Source organism: Myxocyprinus asiaticus, chromosome 10 (assembly GCF_019703515.2).
Source record: "Myxocyprinus asiaticus isolate MX2 ecotype Aquarium Trade chromosome 10, UBuf_Myxa_2, whole genome shotgun sequence".
Taxonomy (NCBI): domain Eukaryota; kingdom Metazoa; phylum Chordata; class Actinopteri; order Cypriniformes; family Catostomidae; genus Myxocyprinus; species Myxocyprinus asiaticus.
Window position 1 is genome coordinate 32,157,068 of NC_059353.1, and position 24,996 is coordinate 32,182,063.

A 24,996-nucleotide genomic window follows, 5' to 3' on the forward strand; every position below is an offset into this window, starting at 1 on the left:
TCATGTTGCACCATGTGGTTTTTCAGCTTCAAACATAGTACATCGTAAATGTAGTTCCCTTCATATAATTTTTAATTCTAGTTAATTTAAAGAAGTTTCTATGTATTTCAGTTGCTTTTTAACTGGTGCTTTTGAGACGAGGTTAAAGGTAAACTGTATAATTGTTTTTAAAGTTGAAATGCTTTCTCCAATCCTAGTTTAATGTGGATATTCAAATAAAAATGATCTATCCGTAGGTTAATTTCACCGAGCTGACTCTGTGGCGCTTTCAAAAACTGCTATTTGTTTGAACATCAGAATCAGTCATGTGTCCAGCAAGATGACAAGGAACACCTACTACACTCTCACTCCAATTAATGCCCCCCTTGGATCATAAAGTGATTCTATTGGCTAAAAGAACTATTCAAATCCTATGTAAAAGAGCTGTTCAGCTGTGATGTCAATTTGTAGGCGAACCCGGAAGTCCAATTCGTCATGTGTTCCCTCATGATTTTCCTATGGACTTTTATAATGGGGTTTTTGAACTTATGAGTCAAATAAGGCCTGTTTATACAGTTAAGACAACATGAATCATACAGCGATAGAGCTGTTCAGCTTGTAGTCCAAAAACCCAGAGGAGAATTCACCATGGGTGAAAACACCTGGAGTTTTTAAAATGGGTAATTTTGAACTTATGACTAAAATAAGGTCTGTAGTAAACATTACTTTACGATATATGAAAGTTTTGTTCTAAAACATAAATTACAGACTTTCCTACCTCAAACATGAATTTTGAAGCCACAGTGTGTTTAAAAAAAAAAAAAAAAAGTATGTAATTTAATACTGCTTCGAAATTCACGTTTGAGGGATGACGGTGTGAAATTTAAGTTGTAGAGCAAAACGTCCATGTATCGTCAAGTAATGTTTACCACAGACTTTATTTTACTCGTAAGTTCAATAATCCCATTTTAAAAACCCATAGGTAAATCCAGAGCGAACTATCATACTATTAAACCAAAGGTGAAATTAAACATTTCTCTGTTTGGTTTTCTCCAGTAAGCTCACAAGCTAAATGGTTAGCCTATTAGCTTAGTATACCACTAGCTTCTTCTGCTCTTCATTTTCATCACATTTATCCTCACTGTTGCTACCTAGTGATACAGCGATATGATTCTATTCAAGAGAACTTTTAAGTTGCAGTGTATTTAATAATTTTACAATGTTTTCATTATTTTTATTTTTTGGGGTAGGGACTGGGACAGATGTAGGGTTGCTGCGGGACTCCAAATAAACACAACAAACACAGTGTATGAATGTAACATCCAACTTTTGCGGGACTTGAGCATTTTGCTGGTAATTTGAAGGGGGTCATAACATATAGTGGGTGTGCCTTGTAGTGGTTGTGTCTTGTAGTAATCTTGAAGAACGCAGACAGACCCTTCTCGAACCAGTGAGTTATAGCAATATAGCAACTTAACCAACCAATGGCATGAGTTTTGGGTGGGACTATCTGTGTGAACAACAAATGGCAGACAAAGAGAATGTTCTTGACCTGTTTCAAAACAATGTTTTTGCAATTCCATGTGGTGACACTAGTGGTTGCAGAAATTGCACACATCACCTTTAACATTTACAGTCTTTTAATCTAAGAATTTACAGTAAATCTAAGAATTTAAGATGTATACTTTGTTTATATTAGCTTTAGGTGTGTGATACACAACTGAAAAGAGCTGAACCTATACCATGCTTTCACCTTGTTTTTGTAGGAACCTGTGTATGTGGTGAGTGCACCTGCTATGACGTGGATCCCTCAGGAGACTGGGGCGACATCCATGGAGAGACATGCGAGTGTGACGAAAGAGGTTGCCATGCCTTGTACGACAGATACTCTGATGATTTCTGTTCAGGTGAAGCAATCTTTTCATATAGGCATTATTTATTTACATTAAACATTTCTGTCAAGCTTATCATTCTTATTATCTATTTTTTTTTTATCCATAAAACTTTGTGGGATATAAAAACTTTAACAAAAACTTTGTTAGTGTTTTTGTCAATGGCCTCAAGAAAATAGCTTTAAATGTTCAATGCCAGTGTTGGCTGTATTAAACCCCCCAAAAAGGAAATGGCTCACATTCCATGTTCCAGCAGTGAAAATACTGACTGTTGCTGTAAAAGAGGACAGGTTGGAACTGTTCTATATCCATTCACTCCACCTATACCTGATCTTTCATAAACACAGGCCACATGGATTATCCTGAGCTCAAGAACAACAGACAAAGTTGAAACATTTCAGCATCTGTTTCCAGTGCTGAGGAATAACTTTGCAGCCATTTTTTTAGCTGTCTTCAATAGAGCACAAGTAAAAATCACACTTATTTTCTCCACATAGAAACTGATTTTTAACAATAACTTATAAACACTTCAATGCAGGCCTACCATGAGCTCAGAGGTTGTTGAGAGATGATATAGTATATGCTTCTGTACAAGCCAGTGTGATTTCAACTGTATTCACCAAACTACATATATTAATGATATTAGATTAGATATCTATGAATATCTGAAAATTTTAAAATGACCTTAAAATATTTAGCTTTTATACAGTACTTATAAACAATGCCTATAAATCAACAGTTAAATATTTTACTGCTATTTTTAACTCGATTATGTCATTTGCTATGCTTCATGTTGTTGCAGTTAATTCCCTCATAAAATAAGTTTTGTATATAGTCTTGTACCTTTATCTTTTCTCATTTTCATATACTTTTTTGCATCAAATCAAAGTGTGTTATGCTGTGATTCATCTTGGAGCTAGTAAGTTTGGTTTATGGCTTAGAACTCTTTATCAAAGAATATTTTGAAATCCCTATGGATAAAATCAAGGGGAAAAATACTTCCAGAACCAAGGGTGCTGAAAACGTGGCAGTCACTGTTGTTCTTAATTGTGATCTTATGTTTGCCTCTGAGGACTGCATTGACAATTCACTTTTGTATTCATGTTCAAAAGCTGTACGTTTTGAGTCCATAAACAAACATGTGCACACACAAACACTAGCCACCAATGTGTTATCTTTGCCTGTATCCACAGCAGCTTCATGCAGAGTTTCAGCTGATCAGTCATTCATTAGAGGACTTCAATTCTTACTGTATGTTTTTTTAAAGGTCACGGCCAGTGTAACTGTGGCAGGTGTGACTGCAAGGAGGGCTGGGCCGGAAAGAAATGTGATCATCCTCTTTCTTGTTCACTGTCTGTGGAGGCCAGTCAGAAGAAGTGTCGGGGAACCTCCAACCTCCCCTGCTTTGGCAGAGGTAATTAAGTATAGCATCTATGTACATGAGATCTGTGCCAAAGTGAGTTCCAATGACAGCTTTTCACAGTTCAAAGGTGTTACATTGATGGGTCACATAACAGGCCAGAGGACTCTTAAAGGTAAAGTGTGTAATTTCAATTGGCTGAGTTCGAAATGACATACTACCATACTAGTCTTAGTATTTCTGCATATGGACTACTTTTCAACCGGTGAGTTTTCACATACAGCTTAATAGCAGTAAATGCTATGCGTCATCCTGGCATATTTCTGGAATATTTCCAGAGATTTTCCATGATGATTGATGCTACATCCTTCTGATACTTTGCACTGCTAAACCCGGAGCACAACACAAATCCAACAAAAATAATTTTGATTGTGCTGTGAGTCATTGATTTCTCCTTCTGTGGATGAATGGTTTGTTTGACTATATTTAATTTGAATTGTCTATTTAACTATATCAAGATTGTTCCCTTACCATGGTAACCAAAAATGTCCATGGTAACCAAACTTTGCACCAAAATGCATAGCTACTGTAGTGATTGTTATGGCCATAAAACTGTGTTAACTTGGCATCAGCTAACACTGTCATTAAAAAAGAAACGAGACAAAATGACAAATTCTGAAATGAATCAGAGCTAGTGTGGTATACAATATTTCCATTGTGAAGTAAATGAAGTGTGGTAAAAATAATAGTCTTGGTGATTTGGTGGTTGGTGAGTGAGGTGATAATTTAACTTAAATGGACCCTGTCTTCTGTGCACCTGTTTTTTAAATGACTTTGGCCCCCACATGTTCCAGCAACATGTTGAGTATATAATATAACTTTTTCTCTTTTAAAAACAGAAACCCACATCACTTTAGCTATAATGGCTGTCCCTGGGTTGAAAAAGAGTAAACACAATTAAATCCGCTAAGGAATGTCTAATATATCGTAATATTTCCATCTTTTTCTTTGAGCGTTATTACATTGCCAAACACTGACAGAGGTCTGTTTGTTGTACAGCACTCAAACCCATTCAAGTCCATGTTTGTTGAAGAAATTGTCAATGATGATTACAGTCCACAAAATATGACACAAATGTGCAAATAGAGACCGGGAGATTTAAGGTTTTACATAGTGGCTTTTGTGTTTCATCCCCCAAGGCTTTAGCTCCACTATATAGCACCTGAAATAACACTGAATCTGCCAACAAGTCTTGTGGTGAAACTTAGTAACACATCTTCTCTTAAGTTCTATCAGATTCTTTTTGTTCATTACCATGTGTATAAAAAGCTAAATCTGCACAGAGATTGGATCTTGGCAGTCTGAAATTCTCAGACTCTGGCTGCTTGTTCTTGGTCTTTAGAGAAACAGAGAGATTGAGAGATTGAGAGATTGAGAGATTGAGAGAGAGAGAGAGAGAGAGAGAGAGAGAGAGAGAGAGAGGGAGGGAGGGTTCTGTCCCTCCAATAAATAAAAAAAGAAATTATTAAATTGTAACTAAAGTGTAAAGTGTCACCACATGTCTTGCTGCCAGAATTAATTAATTAGCTTTAATTCCTTCAGCTGTACCTTTAAACTGCTTCAACCAAATGACAGTTTAAATTGTGTCCAAGTGCAATTATTAATCGGCAGGCAATACAAAAAATAAAAACAAAAGAATTCCTGGAAAGGGGCCTGATTAATAATTTATTTATTTTGCAGAACTAATTGAAATGGTCACACAATTTTATGACAACATTATACCACTGATTCTGACAAAGAGGAAAAAATGTACTGTGCATCTTCGTCTTTGATTTGTAGTCTTCATTTGGAAAACCGCCCATTAAATAAGTGTAACATAGTGGATGGTTGACGTACAATGTGTCCATGGACTTAATCAAGATTTTAGGTTAAAATTTATATGAATGCATAAAAGTATTTTAGGTACTGTGGTTGGTCTTTTTCAAAAACCATTTCCATGTTTTTCACCTTTTTTAATCACCTTTTTGCCTTCACTAGATCATTTTAAATGGTCCTTTGGAACAATTCAAGATTTAAATGTAGTCTCACAATTAATATGAAGTCATAAAGACTGCAATGCAAGATATAATTATAAAAGAATAAGCAAACTATTGTTTAAAATAGTTTTTGATGGAGTATAGCATGTCACACTGCAGTACATATGAACTTTCCAAACATATTTTATATCAACTTCTCATGTGCGGAATTAAATAATAGAACAAGCCTCTCATCAATTACAGAAAGCTGAATATTGGACTAGTGGCAGATTCTGCTTATGTGTGATAAGCTTTTGCCTGGATGCAGTTTGAATGGAACACTCTGGCTTTACAGTTCAGCATCAATAAGCCATAGATTTTTCCAATGTTTTTGCTAACTGAGAGTGCGGCCTGAGAAGTGGCCACCAAATGATGATTTATACATCTGTTTACATAGAATTTCACCCATGATTGGAGCTATAGGTCTGCTCGCTGCATCCATTATCTTGACAGCAGGTAATTACCCAAGTTTCCTCCATTCTGAATTTCACTCCCACAATTAAAAGGAACTGTCAACCTGGCTAAATCAATGCAAACATTTACACAGTAATGTGGAGAAGCTCCCCATAAGAGGGATTCCCATGTCATCCCATATAGCAATTGCTTGGGATTGCTAAGCATCCAACTAAAAATAGATATCTTGATTTTGTAAGTTTTTTCTTTCTTTTTTTTTTTTTTTTTTTACTTATGTTCCCATTTTCCCTAGTTAAGAATAATGGTCATCATTACCCCGTGACTCTGGGAGAAAGTACTGCGTGCTGAAAACTCACAAATTTTTTCAGTCCTAACCTTCATTAACATCTGAAGGAATCTGACCTCCAAGAGAAGAGGGCGAGATTTTTGCAAAAACAGTTGGTAGATGTGACACCCCCAACAAAAATAGTGGTACCACACCTTACACTCAGCTGAAGAGCTTGAAAAGGGTTCTGAGAAACAAAGATTCAGTTGAGCTCCACCCCCTAACCCCCCCCCCCCCCAGTGTATAGTTAACAGCTGGGAGAAATATCCCTCAGGAAATACTTGTTCTGAGGGTGTTTCTGCTGACAATGAAAAAAAAAAAAAAAACATTTTCTACTGTAGATAAGTCAATATTTTTGTGAACTTGTCAGAAATCCCCTGATTCTCTGGTCTTTACACTGAACATTTGATGTTGAATGTGACCATTTTTACACTATAAGATATGATGTCCAAAAATAAATGTACTATTCCTGTCTTTTGATTGTATATCCCACCATTTGAGAAGCAACAAATGTTATATAAACAAAATCTGTATTGTTTATTTTCATGAGGAACACTCTCAAAAATATAAGTAGAATATTGCAAACATGTACTGTATGTTATGTAGCTCATTTGGTAGATCATGATTCTAACAACACCAAGGTCATGTGTTCGATTCCCAGGGAACACATACTGATAAAATATATACCTTGCAATGTAAGTGCCTTGGATAAAAGTATCTAACAGATGCGTAAATGTAAAAGTTGTGAAAGCCAGATCAAGCACATTCCAAAATGTTACCAGTTCTAAACACCACTGAAGTGCAAAGAATTGTTCTACCTCTTTCATTTCTCAAGGGCTTTTATTCTTACTATAATCTACATTGAAGGACATTTACACCCCCTCAATATATATATACACATTATGTTTTATATTCATATCCCACACACCTACATGTATTTCCATCTTAAAACCTACTCTGAAAGGGGTTTAACTCTGGTTCTTTGTGGCTCTTGACATTTCATAATTGCATTTTAAAAGCAGACAGTGAGAAACCTGCTCACCCCCTTTAGTGCACCAGACTCATTTGCATGAACCTCTGCGCTTGGCACGGCAGGTTCATGCTTCACAAAACACATCAAAATACACTCAGCACAGCTCCAGCACGCTTGTCATTTAATGTCAGAGATGGCAGTGGTCTGTGCTACCAAACATTGGTGTCTTTACAAGGCTAATTTTCCTTGTCAAATTAGTGGGACAAAAGTGATGCTGGTTTGGTGTGTATCATCATCTGTCAGTCCAGAAAGCCAAGGAAAAAGGAAAGGTAAACTTTATAATGATTGCTTGGCCATTTTGCATACTATACTAAATAGTGTGTGAGATTAGAATGCGTATGTCCGAAATCGTAATACGTTGAAAATAATGGCAAAAGAGTGCAGATGGTGTACATCTGTATTTCTGGTGAATTTTCTAAGTATGCATCTGTGCATGCTTTTTCAGCTATAACACCTCTTGCAAAAAATGGTTGTAGCTGCCATAGCAATTTTTAAATGTATGAACCTAGAAGTTAAGTAATAATGAATTATAAGGTTGTAAATTAGTAAGTCTGCAAACTGGAATGTAGCCAGTGTTTAAAGAAAGCTGGTTAACAGAGATGATGTTGTTATAGAAATCCCAGTCTTACTTGGGATGGCTGGTGCCACTTCCAGGGCAGCATTTATCTGAGGTTTTGAGCACCATGGTCATAAATTAATAAAAATGTAACTCTTAAAGATGAACAAGGGGTAATATTATTGGCAATTGATGAGGCTGAGCCATTATGATGTTTAAAAATTGAGAGGAACTGGGCATTGTCTTGGCACCTGCACAAAAACGGCTCCCCAGGTAATTGAACTTACCGAATGGCTGTCTCTCAAATATTATGAAGGAATTAATTGTTTCGATTCGGACCAAAGCACAGTACATGATCAGCGAGGATGCCATTAATCACATCGAAGCTAGCAGTGCTGCTTTCTCCATTTACGAGCACATAATGCCACTAGCTACTGTGAAAAAGCATATGGAAATGTTACACTTTCTCTATGGGGTCTGTTGTGTCTAGAGTATCACGTGATTGATACAGTCTGTATTGTATCAATAAAGATGCTGAATAATGTTTTTTACAATCTATTAATGCTCGTTATTGTTTACTCTGTTCTTTCATTACAATAAGTTTTAAATTTAACCCATTGTGCTCCACTTGTCGCTGACTTCTTTATAATTCAGTACTTTTGATGGATGACATCATTAGGGGGCGTTCACATAGAAAGAGCTTTTGCTTCTATCTGTGCTGTTTTTCTATGTAAACATGCACAAGACGGACATCTTTGGCCATAACACCACGTCTCGACGTTTTTTTTTTTTTTTCGTCTCATGCATGAGCGCCACATTTTTAAGACATATTACAAGATCATATTACTATGTTCTATTAGTCTAGCTTTTTTTTAATACAAGAACATGTTTTGTCTGAATGACCCCTTTGAGGTGTAAGAAGTAAAGGAGTAAAAAATGTAAAGATGAAGTGTGTAGTTTCTGTAAAAAGCAAAAGTGTTATGACATCACTAGTTACTGTGGCAACAGCAGCTCACAGCTTTTATCTGCTTGGCAGACTGAAATGTTGTCAGACAGGGCGTTGCTTTGTTGTATTCGTTGCCTGCTTGGAGCTAGAGTTTTAACAGCTGTCAATGTCAAACAATGGCAATTACACCCTGGCAGACTAATTCATTTTAAGAATACTGTAGACTCAGAAGCTCTGCTCTTTTTAGTGCAACGACCTTTTCAATTGACCTTGAAAACAAATAAGTTAAATTCAAAGAGAGTATTTGGACTTCACCCAAAAATAAAAAATGCTCTCGTCATTTCTTCACCCTCATTTCATTCCAAACCAGTAAGAATTTTTTTCTTCATTGGAACACAAAAGGAGAGGCAGAATGTTAGGGACTGACAGCCTTAGTCACCAGTCACTTTCATTATATGGAATAAATATGCAATGAAAGTGAATGGTGACTGAAGCTGTCATTTTTACTAACATCTCATTTTTGTGTTCCACAGATGAAAGAAATATTCATTTGGGTTCGAAATAACATGAAGGTGATTAAATGATGGTAGAATGTTCATTTTAGGATGAACTATCCCTTTCATAACATAAAGGTCTTGATAATAAAAAAATAGCAACAGCTTGAATTTCACTGGATCTCATTGTCATTTTCTTGTTTTGCTTATTTTAAGGTTTGCCAGTCACAGTGTGTATTTGTGTTTTAGGGCAGTGTTTGTGTGGCCAGTGCACGTGTCATCCACCGGGAGATAAACGTGTACACGGCAAGAACTGTGAGTGTGATGACCGGCAGTGTGAGGACCTGAACGGAGAAATCTGTGGAGGTAACATACACAAACCTTACTATTCTATGAGCATCTAATGGAGAACAGAAGTGAATGGGGAGTCTCAGATACTATTGTAAACAATGGTAAAAATTGCTTGCCTTGAACAGTCCTATGGGGAAATGTAATCTTTAAAATGAAACCTTTAGCTTGTTTTTATTTGTCTATCTTAGTGAATAAAATGATTGTTAATTATGATAATTTAGGGCTGCATAGAAAATGTGAATTTGGAGGAGAGAATTATTTTACTATTACTTTTTATAAATAATTTGTCAATAGTCCATCACTCACAATCTAATGAACCTTGCAAACTGCAAAGAAGCCATTATACATTTTGGTCTTATTCATAGCAAGAAATGCTAGCTTTCTTTATTGCCTCTGGTAGATAATTTGTAAAAATGAAACAAAACAAAAATAACAGAACAGCCTTATCAACTGCTCTAAATTACTTTCAGTGCAGCCGAGCTGTTAATTTCTACGCTATCATAGAGACTTCCATCAAAATGCTCGCCTCTTCCCACTTTGGTAGCTTGCTGTAACAAACTGGCCAATGAGACGGTGTTAGGATCCATGTGCAGGAAGTTTATTAAAGTACACAAGCAAACAATCCAAATCGGCAGGCAAATAGAGGTAGTTGTTAAGCAGGTGGTATAATCCAATAAACCAAAAAGACAGTCCAACAAGGCAAACAAAACAAAGGGGTATCCAAAAGGCAGTAAATCCAGGAAAACAGGCAATGGTCATAACAAGAGAACAATCAGCAATGGAAACCAAACGCTTGATAAGGCAGGGTAAACTGGCAAAACTTCGCAATGAACAATGGAACAGCATGGTATTTATATAGTTCAAAGCAGGAAGTCACCCAAGAAGAAGTTAGTTAGTATTCGGGAGAGGGCTCCCTCTGGTGGTTGGTAGGAGGGGTAACAACCTCGGATGTTACAGAACCCCCCCCCCCCACAAACAACTCCTGGTGTTCTTCTGCTGGGACGTCCCCTTGGTCGTGGTGCTGGACGATTAGGATGGGCATGATGAAATTCTTGGATCAGGGACAGGTCCAATATGTCCTTGGCAACTACCCATGATCTCTCCTCTGGTCCGTAGCCCTCCCAGTCCACCAAGTATTGCATCTGGCTCCCTCGTCATCTTGAGTCCATGATCTCTCTGATCATATACACTGGGGCTCCATCTACCTCCAATGGAGGTGGAGGCTCAGAATCCGTGGTTCCAGAGCCAGACGCCGGGTGGACGGTTTCATCAAGGACACATGGATGGAAGGAGAGATGCGGTAATTAGCTGGAAACTCTAAACAGTAGGTAACTGGGTTTATTTGACGGATAATTCTGAAAGGACACACATAATTTGGACTGAGCTTCCTGCAGGGTAGCCGCAACTTGAGATCACTTGTGGACAACCAGACCCTCTGTCCTGTCTGATAGTTGGGATGGGGGCGCCTCCATCGGTCAGCCCGGAAGCGTTGTGTTCTGACCGCTCACTGTAGCCAGACATGTGCGCAGTCCCACACCCTCTCGCTTCGCTTTATCCAATTGTCCACTGCTGGCACTGTAGAAGGTTCTCTTGACCAAGGAAACATTGGGGGTTGGTAGCCCAGCATGCATTGGAAGGGGGTTAGACCCGTAGAGGTACGAGTGAGGGAATTCTGTGCATATTCGGCCCAGGGAAAGAAATCGCTCCACTTCTCCTGTTCACGGCTACAATAACTCCGAAGATATCTGCCTATATCTTGGTTTAGACGTTCCACCTGTCCGTTGGCCTGAGGGTGGTAACCAGAGGTGAGACCTACATTGATATCCAGTTGTTTGCAGAAAGCCTGCCAAACTCGGGACGTGAACTGTGGACCTCTGTCAGATACAATGTCCTCTGGTATTCCATAGACCCTAAAGACTTGGTGGAACATAGCATTAGCGGTTTCCATGGCAGTGGGTAAACCCTTGTGAGGGACAAGTCTACATGATTTAGAAAATCGATCTATTATTACCAGGATGGTAGTGTTACCATAGGAGTTTGGCAGGTCTGTGACGAAGTCGATGGACAAGTGGGACCATGGTTTTTGTGGTAATGGCAGTGGTTGAAGCAACCCTATGGGCAGTTCTCTGGGGGTCTTGGATTGGGCACACACCTGACAAGACTTTACATAGTTAGTTACACCATGAATCAGAGTTGGCCACCAGAATGAATTATGCAGCAGGGTAACAGTTCTTTGGATGCCAGGATGTCCAGTGCTCAAGGAGGTGTGGACCCATTGGATAGTCCTCTGATGTAGAGCTTGGGGTATGTAGTGCTTGGTCGGGGCAGTTAGGAGGTGACAGTTCATGCTGTTGTGCTCATTGTATCTCCTCCATGATGTCCCAACTAAACGGTGCTATGATGACAGATGGTGGCAGAATGGACCCAGGGTGAGGTTGGAGTTAGGGTGGATCACGTCTGCGTGAAAGTGCATCTGCCTTGCTGTTCTTGCTGCCAGGGAGGTAAGTGACTGTAAAATTGAATCTGGTGAAAAACAATGACCATTGGGCTTGACGTGGGTTCAATCTCTTGGCTGCCTTGATATATTCAAGATTTTTGTGATCGGTGATAACCTGGAAAGGGTGGACTGCTCCCTCTAACCAGTGACGCCATTCTTCGAAGGCTGCTTTTATGGAAAGTAATTCCTTATTTCCCACATCATAGTTATATTCTGCAGAGTTAAATTTTCTGGAGAAAAAGGCACAAGGGTAAAGCTTGCCTGGTGTTCCGTGACGTTGTGACAGGACCGCAATCTGAAGTGTCTACCTCAATGACGAAGGGAAGATTGGGGTCAGGATGTTTCAGTATCAGAGTGGTTGTGAAGCTTGACTTGAGGGAGATGAAGGCCTGTATGCAGCATCATTCCAAGACAATTTGTTGGGCTTTCCCTTGAGCAACGACGTGAGTGGGGCTGCAATGATGCTGTAATTCCTGATGAAATGGCGATAGAAGTTGGTGAAACCCAGAAACCGCTGTAGATCCTTGATTTTTGAAGGTCGAGGCCATTCGGTGACTGCTGTTATCTTAGAGACATCCATTTCTACACCTTGATGGCTGATATTGTAGCCTAGGAAAGTGGTATGGAACTCACATTTTTCTGCCTTGAAAAATAGTTGGTGTTCCTGGAGAAGTGATAGAACTGTCTTGACCTGCTGGATATGTTGTTCCATGTCTTGCGAGTAGATGAGGATGTCGTCAGTGTAAGCCACCACACAATGATTCAGTAGGTCTCTGAATATCTCGTTGATAAAAGACTGGAAAACCGAGGGAGTGTTAGCAAGTCCATACAGCATGACCTAATATTCATAGTGCCCCCTGGTGGTGATGAAAGCAGTTTTACACTCATCCCCTTCTCGGATCCTGACAAGATTGTAAACACTTCTCAGATCAAGTTTGGTATAGATCTTTGCCTCACAGAGTTGTTCAAGGGCTGAGGGGATAAGCGGTAATGGGTAACGGTACTTTATGGTGACAGTTCAGGCCTCGATAGTCGATACAGGGACGTAGATCTCCATCCTTCTCTACGAAAAAGAACCCTGCAGCAGCTGGGGAGGTAGAGGGATGGATGTAACTGGAGGCAAGGGCTTCCTCAATGTAATTCTCCATGGCGAGGGTCTCGGGGCGTGACAATGCGTATGCTTTGTTTCTTGGTGGGGCTGTATTGGACAAAAGTTCAATGGCGCAGTCCCATGGACGATGAGGAGGAAGTTGTGTAGCTTTGATTTTGCTAAACACCTCACTGAACTCTGCATACTCTTTGGGGATCGTGGGCTCCTTCTGTGATTTGGGGCTCTCAATACTGGTGATAAGACAAGGCGTGGAAACAGAAACATGGAGACAATGTTTGTGACAAAAACTTGACCATTGCATGAGCTCACCTTTTTTCCAAGATAATGATGGGTCATGGATGGCCAGCCAGGGATGACCCAGGACAACTTGGGTGGGTTGATGATATATAGTGAGATTTTTTCTACATGAAAAAGTCCAACCTTGATGGTTATCAGAACAGTCTGTTGGGTTATGCCAGTACCAATAGGAGTGTTGTCAACAGTGGTGATGTTAATCACTGAATGGTGGGTATGTTGAGTTCTTGTACAATCTCCTGATTAACGAGATTTACAGCAGCACCAGAATCCACTAAAGCTGTAAAACGCTTTACATGATCACCTATGGAGACATCTACAGGTAACAGAAAATTATGTGAAACGTGTGATACAGTGTTCATTGTACTCACATTTTGCCTTGACTCAGGAGAACTTGATTTCTTGTATGGGCATGCAGCGTTGAGATGACCTGGAGAGCCACAATAAAAGCAAAGGTTTTCGTTGCGTCGACATCGCGTTCCTCTATGGAAACACGAGCGTAAGCAACTTGCATGGGTTCAGGTGATACAGTGGATGCCTGGGCCTGTACTGAGACTGTAGAATTTGAGGCGAAGTGAAACTGAGGCCATGAAGCATTTTGAAGCAGGTTATCCATCTTGATGGCCATGGTTATATATTCAGAAAGAGTAGTACCTTCACCCTTACAGGTCAGCTCTGTCCTGAGTTTTAGGTTAAGCCCCTCACAGAAAACAGACTTCAGAGCGACATCATTCCATCCACTCTGAGCCGCTAGTGTTCTGAACAGAACTGCATAATCCACTGCTGATTGATGACCCAGGCATAGATGAAGCAGCTGAACAGATATATCTTGGATCCGCTGGATATTCAAAGACTTCGTGGATTTGTTGAACGAAGTAATCAAATTAAACCTGGATTTTAGGATCTTTATCCCAAACAGCGGCGGCCCAATCGAGAGCTTTGCTGGTAAGCAGTGACATCATAAAAGCACATTTTCTGGCGTCTTGATCAAATTATTCAGGTTGATTTGAGAAATACACTTTGCATTGTCGTAAAAAAACCCTGCCATTTTTCAGCAGAACCATCAAACTTATCAGGTAGAGCAAAGCTTACCGGTTTAGCATGGGGAGCTGGCAGTGAGTGTATGTATTGTGTCAAACATTCATTGGAAGCTTGTAGGTTGTTCAGCTGGTCTTGGTAACCCCTTAATACCTCGCACTGTTGCGCGAATGCGGCCTGGAGCTGTGAAACTTCCGCTGGATCCATGTTAGGCGAAGTATTCTGTAACGAACTGGCCATGGAGACGGTGTTAGGATCCATGTGCAGGAAGTTTATTAAAGTACACAAGCAAACAATCCAAATCAGCAGGAAAACTGAGGTAGTTGTTAAGCAGGCAGTATAATCCAATAAACCAAAAAGACAGTCCAACAAGGCAAACAAAACAAAGGGGTATCCAAAAGGCAGTAAACAAGAGAACAATCAACAATGGCAATGGAAAAACACTTGGTAAGGCAGCGTAAACTGGCAATACTTCCCAATGAACAATGGAACAGCATGGTATTTATATAGTTCAAAACAGGAAGTCACCAAAGAAGAAATGGTACAGAGTTAGTATTCGGGAGAGGGCTCCCTCTGGTGGTTGGTAGGAGGGGTAACAACCTTGGATGTTTGGACCTTGGAACTACACTTGCCATCCAAAACAAAACCGGCAGTGATACACCACAGCATATCAGTTTTCCTGTGGTGATAGCATAATTGCATGTGGGTTTAAACATTAAGCCACATACTGTAGACTCCAGCGTACTGTACAATGCATCATGTATTCGACTGACAGCTCTTTCTCATTAACCTGTTATAGGACTATATCCTTTATTTATTATAGTGGAAAATAGTGCATACACTCACACCTTCTGACTTTAAGTATATTGATTTTTAAACACTAGTGCGTCAACAATGTTATACAAACGGTTCTGCCAAGAGAGGGCAAGTAGGTGATTAATAGAGAACTGGTATTCACCCTGACTTAAAGAGCACCTATTATGGTTTTTCAAATATTACCTTTCATGTAGTGTGTTATATAGCTGTTTGTGAATGTAAAAAGTCTGCAAAGTTTCAAAATCAAAGTGCACGACAAATGGAGTTATTGACTCCCAAAAGGAAGAACCGAGTCTGAACACCTGAAACGAGTCATTAGTAATTCCAGACTTACTTCCTGTACTAACCTATGTAATTTGGTAACAAAAAACCCGCCTCTGTTCTTCATTGGCTGCTCGAGAACCGCTTTGACCCACCCTCAAACACTACAATACACAGAGGTAGACCAATCACAACAGACTGGGACATCTGACCAATCAGAGCAGAGTAGGCTCTCTGAAAGGAGGAGTTTAGAATGAATCCTTTAGAACGGATCATTGAACGGGTTGTTTTTGACACTGGGGAAAAAAGGTAATGCTGCAATTTAAATTATGAGCAAATTGAAGTGTTTTTTGACCTTGGATGCATGTAAATCTGTTGTATGAGACTTTAAAACAAAATTAGGCATGTTTAAAAACCATAATAGGTGCTCTTTAATGTTTTTTCATGCCCATCCTCAGAACATACACACTGTGGATTGATTAGAATCAGCTCAAAATGCAAGCAAGGCACTGAAAATACAGCAAATCAAGAGGTTGATTCATTCTTTGATGCAAGCCAGTGGCATGAATTGTACAACGTTTCTGGGTTAAAGGCATATGGAACACCATTTACCTTTCACTTGGTACTATACAGGAAACATGAAAACAATACCAATAAATTTGTATGTTTATATTAACATATATTCATTAAAACCTAGTCAAATGAAAGTCACATCAAGTTTATGCATTGTATTTTTACATTGCTTTAAATGTGCACTCAGTAATTTTTTGATAACTGCTAAACTTTTAAACAGAAATAAAAAAAAAATATTTTTAAATTATGTACTATATTTATTACTATATAAGTCTTAGAGAAAAATCTGCTTTATTCTTCATATGGTCCTGGGTGTTCATGAGAGCCACAATATTGAGATCATATGACCAGCCAGAATTTTTGCTTGTTCTGTCTCAATAATACCCTCCTGTGTGATTGGATGCTTTCACTCACAGAATAAATTAATTAGTCACACTTTATTTTGAAGTGTCTGTTTTATTATGCATTTAAATTAGTTATTACAGAGCAATACTAATGAACTATATGCAGTTACTGTGTACTTATTTTGCAGAGCTGCTTGTTGTTATTATTACTGTAGTAATTAATATTAGTAATGTGTAATTTGTGCAACATGGACAAAGTAAAATAAAGTGTTAACAATTAATCAAGGCTGACTGTGAAAATGTATTTTTACAATGACATCGGTAACTGAGAACTTTTCTTTGCACTGTTTTTGCATTAAGCTGTGTCCTCACCACTAGATATCACTGCAGCTTTATCAAGAATATTACTAAGTGCATATTTAAAAAAAAAAAAAAAACTCTTATAACACAGTAACAGAAATTTTTATGTATCTTTTAGTTTTTGTTAATAAAAGTAGTTCGGCTGATATTAATTATCACCTTTATGCATCATTAGTCAAAACAATCATCTGTAAACACAGCGAGTGTCATGTAGGTCGCAGGCACGGAGGTTCACCTTTAATTTAACCAAGCTGAGTGGTCACAAAAAAAAGAGTGTTTTGTTTTAGTTTAATATTAATAATAGTAATAATCATTTTCTTTTTATATTGCACCTTTCCAAAGCTCAAAGACATTGTACAATAAGAAATGTGACAAAAAATGTTCAAGTCATTTCAAGTTTTTTTCCAATACAGACTGAAAGTGGTGATGTCCAAACATGATTGGATTTACCATACTGTATTGTCATGGAATTATCACATTGACAGGTTAATCATCCAATTATAGGGTTATGGAGGCACTTCCTCCTGTCACGTGAATTTACCTGTATTTTACCGGTTCCCTCCCGGGGCCTTAATGAGAACACAAGATCAAAGGAGACAAATGAGACTCTGCGTCCCTCTGAACCCTTATCCACTAGTGTCACCCTTGTTATTTTACAAAATTATTGGATTATGTACTATTTGATCTCATTGTTTTGTAATATTGTACTTCTGTATTGTCAATTATCTTATCATCTGATTAAGGAGGCACTTAAATGTCCCTGCTGCAAAGGAAGTCAGAGAAATTTGCACACTTGATTGAAGGATCTACAAGTTGACTTTGTTGAAGTTTTTGCCATGAAATTATTTAGTAATTTCCTTTTAAACTGACATTTTTCAAGGTTATGTGCCCATGGATAACTTATCTCATGTAATTCACAGTAGCCTATATACTTTGAGAAAATGAGATAATGAAGCCACAGAAATATTAGCATTAGAAATAATTGTCACTTGTGCATTCTTAGAATTTGTTGACATAGAAACAGACTTTATGGATTCTAGTAATTTGCTATGCAGTGGATAGAGAATAGTAAAAAGATCATTTTCAAGCCCTCCAGCTGCTGTTGTCAGGTTATAAGTAAGCTTTTATATATTGAAGTTCCACTCAACATGTGCATGTGACTCTGTCGTGTGTCTCGACCAGACAGCAATGTCCCTGAGGCAACATGTCTGTGATCAGTTGCTACGACTCGTACTGTAAGGTCAAGGAGGTTATTGCATTCAATTTCCTCTCTACTGTTCCACCACTAGTATCGTGATTTGTGCCATATTGATTTGATTTTATGTGATATACAACATGTAACAGTTGTGTATTCTTAAGAATATTTTATACAGTGGTGCCACAAAGTATTTGGACACTTAAACCATGCTTAAAATTAATGCTTAAAATTAGATTCATTGCATTATACAGTATAAAAAAATATCACCAAGTGGCATCAACATTTTCACCACCTTAAGATGGTCTTAAAGCGATAGTAATTATCTCATCATTTACACATCCCAGATGATTATGACTTACTTTCTTCTGCTGAGCTCAAATTAAGATTTTTAGAAGAATATTTCAGCTCTGCAGTTACCAACATTTTGAAGCTCCAAAATGCATATAAAGGCAGCATAAAAGTAATCAATACGACTCCAGTTGTTAAATTTCTTCAGAAGCGATATGATAAGTGTGGGTGAGAAACACATCAATATTTAAGTCATGGGCATCACTTTGTTTAAAAAAGTGATGGTAACATCCATTGTTAGTGAATGTATATCATGAGTGCATCTTTTTTCATTTTGCTTTGCAATTTAACTGGAAAGGAGCACGAGATGCAGCATGAGAGCACGCATCTGGATGCACAAGAGAACATTGCCACCCGCTGTCACTCAGCATCACTGATAAAAGCTGCAATGAGCACTCATTATAACATAAAAAATAAACTCCAGTGCTGGATCGACACTTATTATAAATAACACGAATGAAATGGAAACTCCTGCTCAAGAACAGGAGATGTTATTTCTGCATTAGACACTTAACTGACGAAAGCTATTTCAAAATGTGGTGGGGACAAAATTGGCAAAAGCAAAAAGTTGTAGGGACATGCCTCATGTGTAAATGACACCTATGATTTAAGTCCTTTCCCTGCCCATTAGGTGGCAACATGCCCAAAGAATGCTAATCACCAAAAACAAAAGAAGAAGAATGTGAAGGAGAAAGTGGAGATTGATAGTAAAAAAAGGATTTAAATATTGTTCTGTTTCTCACCCACACTTATATCGCTTCTGAAAATATGGATTTAACAACTGGAGTCTTATGGATTACTTTTATGCTACCTTTATTTCCTTTTGGAGCATAACAATTTTGGTACCCATTCACTTATATTGTGAGGACCTACAGAGCTAAAATATTCTTCTAAAAATCTTTGTTTGTGTTCAGCAGAAGAAAGTCATACACATCTGGGAAGGCATTAGGGTGAGTAAATGATGAGAGAATTTTAATTTTTGGGTGAACTATCCCTTTAATGCTTTTTGCATTAATGATAAATTATATATATATACATACACTATATTGCCAAAAGTATTTTCTCACCCATCCAAATAATTGAATTCAGGTGTTCCAATCACTTCCATGGCCACAGGTGTATAAAATGAAGCACCTAGGCATGCAGACTGCTTCTACAAACATTTGTGAAAGAATGGGCCGCTCTCAGGAGCTCAGTGAATTCCAGCGTGGTACTGTGATAGGATGCCACCTGTGCAACAAGTCCAGTCGTGAAATTTCCTCGCTACTAAATATTCCACAGTCAACTGTCAGTAGTATTATAACAAAGTGGAAGTGATTGGGAATGACAGCAACTCAGCCATGAAGTGGTAGGCCACGTAAAATGACAGAGCGGGGTCAGCGGATGCTGAGGCGCATAGTGCGCAGAGGTCGCCAACTTTCTGCAGAGTCAATCGCTACAGACCTCCAAAGTTCATGTGGCCTTCAGATTAGCTCAAGAACAGCGCGTAGAGAGCTTCATGGAATGGGTTTCCATGGCCGAGCAGCTGCATCCAAGCCATACATCACCAAGTGCAATGCAAAGCGTCGGATGCAGTGGTGTAAAGCACGCCGCCACTGGACTCTAGAGCAGTGGAGACGTGTTCTCTGGAGTGACGAATCACGCTTCTCCATCTGGCAATCTGATGGACGAGTCTGGGGTTTGGCGGTTGCCAGGAGAACGGTACTTGTCTGACTGCATTGTGCCAACTGTGAAGTTTGGTGGAGGGGGGATTATGGTGTGGGGTTGTTTTTCAGGAGCTGGGCTTGGCCCCTTAGTTCCAGTGAAAGGAACTCTGAATGCTTCAGCATACCAAGAGATTTTGGACAATTCCATGCTCCCAACTTTTTGGGAACAGTTTGGGGATGGCCCCTTCCTGTTCCAACATGACTGCGCACCAGTGCACAAAGCAAGGTCCATAAAGACATGGATGAGTGAGTTTGGTGTGGAAGAACTTGACTGGCCTGCACAGAGTCCTGACCTCAACCCGATAGAGCACCTTTGGGATGAATTAGAGCGAAGACTGCGAGCCAGGCCTTCTCGTCCAACATCAGTGTCTGACCTCACAAATGCGCTTCTGGAAGAATGGTCAAAAATTCCCATAAACACACTCCTAAACCTTGTGGAAAGCCTTCCCAGAAGAGTTGAAGCTGTTATAGCTGCAAAGGGTGGGCCGACGTCATATTAAACCCTATGGATTAAGAATGGGATGTCACTTAAGTTCATATGCGTCTAAAGGCAGATGAGCGAATACTTTTGGCAATATAGTGTATATATATAATGGCTCTGGTGAGGTCGCCAATTTATTTTGTTTGTTTTGTAATTTTCTCTCCCCCATGTCTGCAGGCGTGGTCGGCATGCATGATCGGCATTTCCATGGGAACATTGATTGTTCCCGGGGAAATGCTGATCATGTCACTGATTAGCGTGCCAAGCAACACCTGTTCTTCTCTAATTCACGCCCTTCTTAAGCCCGTCGTGTTCTCAATATCTTTGCTAGATTTTTGTTTGATGTTGAGTATTAACCTCACTCTGTCTGTCTAGTTGGTCCTGTCTTGTGTATCCGTTGGTTGCCTGCATGTCGGGTGTGTGGTCGCCTTCCAGTATTGCTGCGTGTCAGATGTTCTTCCACGGAGGATATCTCGTCTCTGCCCGCGTGTCGGGAGTAGTATTGCCCTCTTCAGCTGGGCGCTGTTCTGCACCTCATTAGCTTCAATGGATGACTCTACAAATCTTTTCCTGACTTCCACAACACACACACTCATCCTATGAACACATTCTTCAAGGATTGTCCCCGAGCGTGGCCTCAGTGTGCTTGCTTCCTTGTCGCCTCTTCCTGCTGCTGCAGCCAATGCCAGGATCCTCGACATCCACAGTGACTGCCTTTTGTTATTAACAAATTTCATAAACGTTTCCTCTGCTCTTGGGTCTGTTTGTTCTCCCTATCGCATTGTTACAATATATTTGTTTAATTGATTTTTTTTTACTTGATTATCCACTACAACTCAAATTATTAACAAACAGTAAGTCTTTTAACATGTGCTTTAAAATGTGAACGCTTTCGTTATTAATACAGCAGTATTATCAACCTGCAATTTCTTAGTTGTCTTTCTCATAAAGAGCAATAGGTTTGCTTTAGAAATATATTTTATAATATACAAACCTTTATAACTGTCATAGTAATTCCCCTTCCCTGTAATAGTGCCATTAGAGAAATGTCTCTAAAAATGTGTCGAGAGTTCCATCAGATCACCCTAAGTACCCTTTAATAACTGAGTGACATTCCTCCTTTTTGCTGGGGATGCAATTTTAATGCTGCTGCATTCAGAATGCTTATTGTGTTGTGTCACTAAGCAACAAGCCGCCACGGCTCAGCCTACTAACCTTGTGTGGACCAGCCCTTGGAGATGTTTAAATATGTATAGGGCTCCTCTGCTGTGACTGCCTGAACAGACAAACAGATTAGTGCATGCTAACACAGGTGAACTGTGGAAGAATGCTGTTCCTCCAGCTCTCAGCTCACACATCCTTCACTAACTTAGAGATATAGCAGCCACACACGCTGATGAAAAGTTCCTCTCGGCTAATTGCATAGATGCTGCTGGACTGAACCGACCCTTTGGTAAGCTCTTTTTTGACCTTTAGTTACTATTGCCCACTGGACTGATTGGCCCTTTGCTAAGCTCCTCCCCTTTGGTTACTGTTGCCAGCTGGACTGAATTGACCCTTTGCTAAAGTCTGACTCTTTGTTTAATTATAAAAGGGAAAAAATACTGTGAGTGTCCTCTCTGGGTATTATACGTGCCCAGACAACGGCTTAACATTTATTTTTGGTAATATCTGTAAAATTTTGTTTAAAACTGTCCAATAGACTTGTATTGAGAAAGAGCAAAAGCTTGTCTGATAGTATGGTTGATGACAACAGTCGCTAAGGCAGGATTGGTCTGTAAACATTTTAAGGTGGGGCTTAGCAAAGGGTCATTTGGAGTTAAAATGGAGAAAAGCCTTTAGATATGCCCATCATGGGATCTTTAGCACTTGAGAGAGAATGAAAAGCCATTCCAGCTGTATTAACCTGAAAGTGTTTTACTGAAATGCTGAAATGCAGGATCATCAATATTTCAAATTGGATTCATACAGTTTTATGAGCCACATGCCTGAGAGTTTGAGGCTAGGCTACATTCCTTGGAAAATATCTTTCCAAAGTTAGGTGAGAAGCACCATGAATTTGAACATGCCCACACTCGAATTGCATTTACGGGTGGGAAAATTGGGAATCGCAGGTGTGCTTTAATTGAAAGGACTGGGGTGCCACTCACCAAAGCAATTAAATGCTCTCGTAGGCTGGCTGATTGAAGCAGTCAAGCATGTAGCTCTACAAAGAGTGCATCAAACTTCAAACCTGTATACCTGCACCCACAAAATCAACGAGTGATATAGAGAAATAGGAAGACAAGGAGTGCCAGAAATGTCTTTTGGCATTAATGTATAATATGCAGTACTGCAGCAGAGCTTGTTTGTTGATTTCAAAAGTCTTTTATGTCTCTCAGACACACATTATACATTTTCAGAAAACATACTGAGCACTGAAGAGATTGTTCAAATCTATTGCCCAGTTTTTTCATTTTGAGGCACATCCTTTTGTTTGGTTTTAATAACTAGAACACATTTCAGTCAAGCCAGATGTAGTCTAGGGGAAACCTAGACTTTTTATCACTGAGAGAAAGGAAGAGTTTGGAGAAGGCAATGTGCATTTCACAGTGAGTCACCAATTGCTCTTTAAAAATTGAAAGAAAAACACACTTCATCATCAGGGAACATTTAGTTTCTTACAGCCCACATTAAATGACGCCCATGCACAGATCTCCCAAAGTGCTACTCTTGTAAACACCCTTGAATGCCAGATAACCTAGTCAATAAGTGACAGGAACATTTAGAAAAAGCAACTTTACTAACTTTACGCAAGTATGCATATACTCCTCAGTACTCAAGGTGGCAATAAAGTTACTGTGTAACCCCAGAGGGGGAATTCACAAAGAATGAATTTTGCCCAGTAAAAGTGCTGGTTATGTGCATGAGCTGTCTGCCCTGGTGTAGTGCCCTATTCACAAAATCTGTATTAAATGCAAATTTCTCAGCACAATTCTTGATCTTGCGAGCCTATTCTGAGCGGTATATAGTGGAGAATGCAGCAGACCACCACCATCTGGCACACTCTGCCTGGACTGTATAGCATCATAGGGCTGCTTAAACAAACAGTAAAATATTTTTTATTGCCACAGAAACAACAACATAAGAATGGCTTACTTCAACCTATTCTCATAGAATGAACGTTACTATAACAACATTTTTGCAGACTGAGTTTTATGTAACGTTTTCTACATTTTGCTGCAGTTTCCTGGTGAAATTTACACTAGAGGCGCTACAACAACTGTGCGTTTTATTTACTTTCACACAAATGATGGATTCTTTGGCTGTTCATGACTTTATAAGCACTTATTTTTTACTCTATTACTCACAAACTGCTATGTTACTGTATTATATCAAAACATTTACACACATATTCCAACATGATTAGCTTGCGCGGTAGCTCATCTGATAGAGTGTAGGACTTTGGACACGGAGACCGAGTCTTGAGCCCAGCCAAAGATGCTCTAAATGAAAGTAAAAGTGAAGCGAAAGTGCCAAAGATGTGACACGGTATGTCTAATATCTGTTTAAAACAAACATTGGTTAGGTTTAGACACTGGTTAAGGGTAAGGATGTCTGTTGTTTACCTCTCATTTATCTTTTTGAACACTATTGGTCAGGTTTAGGCTAAAGTTTTAGGTTAGGGAGGTATGTTTTACTCATTAAAACATCAATCTAATATTCACCTAAAAAACGCTTTTGGTGCCCCCCGCTAGACATTTCACTGGGAAACTGCAGCAAAACATGTAATGACATGTAATTTTGGTTTGCAAAAATGTTGCCATTGTCACGTTAATTTTATGAGATCGGGCTTATAGTTGTCTCTGTATATTAAGCTAGAATATTAGAAAGGTTTTTTTATGCGAGTCAGTCGCAAACAAACGACTTGCCTCCTCTTGTTCAGCAGATCTTCGTTCATGAACGAGATGACCGAATCATTCATTTAGTTCGTGAACGAGTTTACCAGTTCATTCAGTTTGTTCATGAACAACATCTCACCTTATTCAGACTCAAACGATTGACTTGACTGGTTCAGTAAAGGTGCGTATTCGTTCAACAGGTTAAACCAATGATATGCTGCTTCACAGCCAGGGTAGTATTAACGCACAGGCTTACCAGGGCTTAAGCCCCGGGGCCCACGGCTGCAGGGGGGCCCCAAACTCCCGGGGCGGGGGGCCCGGTTGCAGCATCCGCCACCTTATTCTCCCCAGTCTACACTCGCAGGAGGACATGTATGTAAACGTGTTCGGCGGGATACACTGATGTAAACAGAGACGGTGCACAACAGCTAAACCTGTCCGTGTAGTGCATGTCATAGAGTGACAACATTTCACCTCAAACCCACACAGACCACAGGGTGAGCAGTCCCTGCTGGCCACACTAATACCTCTTCCAGCTACAACCATAGTTTTCTCCAGGAGGTCTCCCATTCAGGTACTAGCTAGGCTCAACCCTGTTTAGCCTCAATGGGTTACCTGGAAAGAGCTGCAGGGTGAAATGCTGCTTAAATATAAGTTTACACA

General features: G+C 39.4%; 1 protein-coding gene across 1 annotated transcript in view; it reads left to right on the plus strand.

Annotated features, from left to right (window-relative positions):
• The window catches only part of LOC127447169 (integrin beta-like protein 1), an 80,790-nt gene that overhangs the window by 37,471 nt on the left and 18,323 nt on the right, over positions 1–24,996 (plus strand). Inside the window, exons 6-8 of the mRNA XM_051708797.1 lie at positions 1,746–1,886; positions 3,139–3,285; positions 9,324–9,440. Coding sequence (XP_051564757.1) covers positions 1,746–1,886; positions 3,139–3,285; positions 9,324–9,440 — 405 coding nt within the window. The remainder of the gene's footprint in view (positions 1–1,745; positions 1,887–3,138; positions 3,286–9,323; positions 9,441–24,996) is intronic.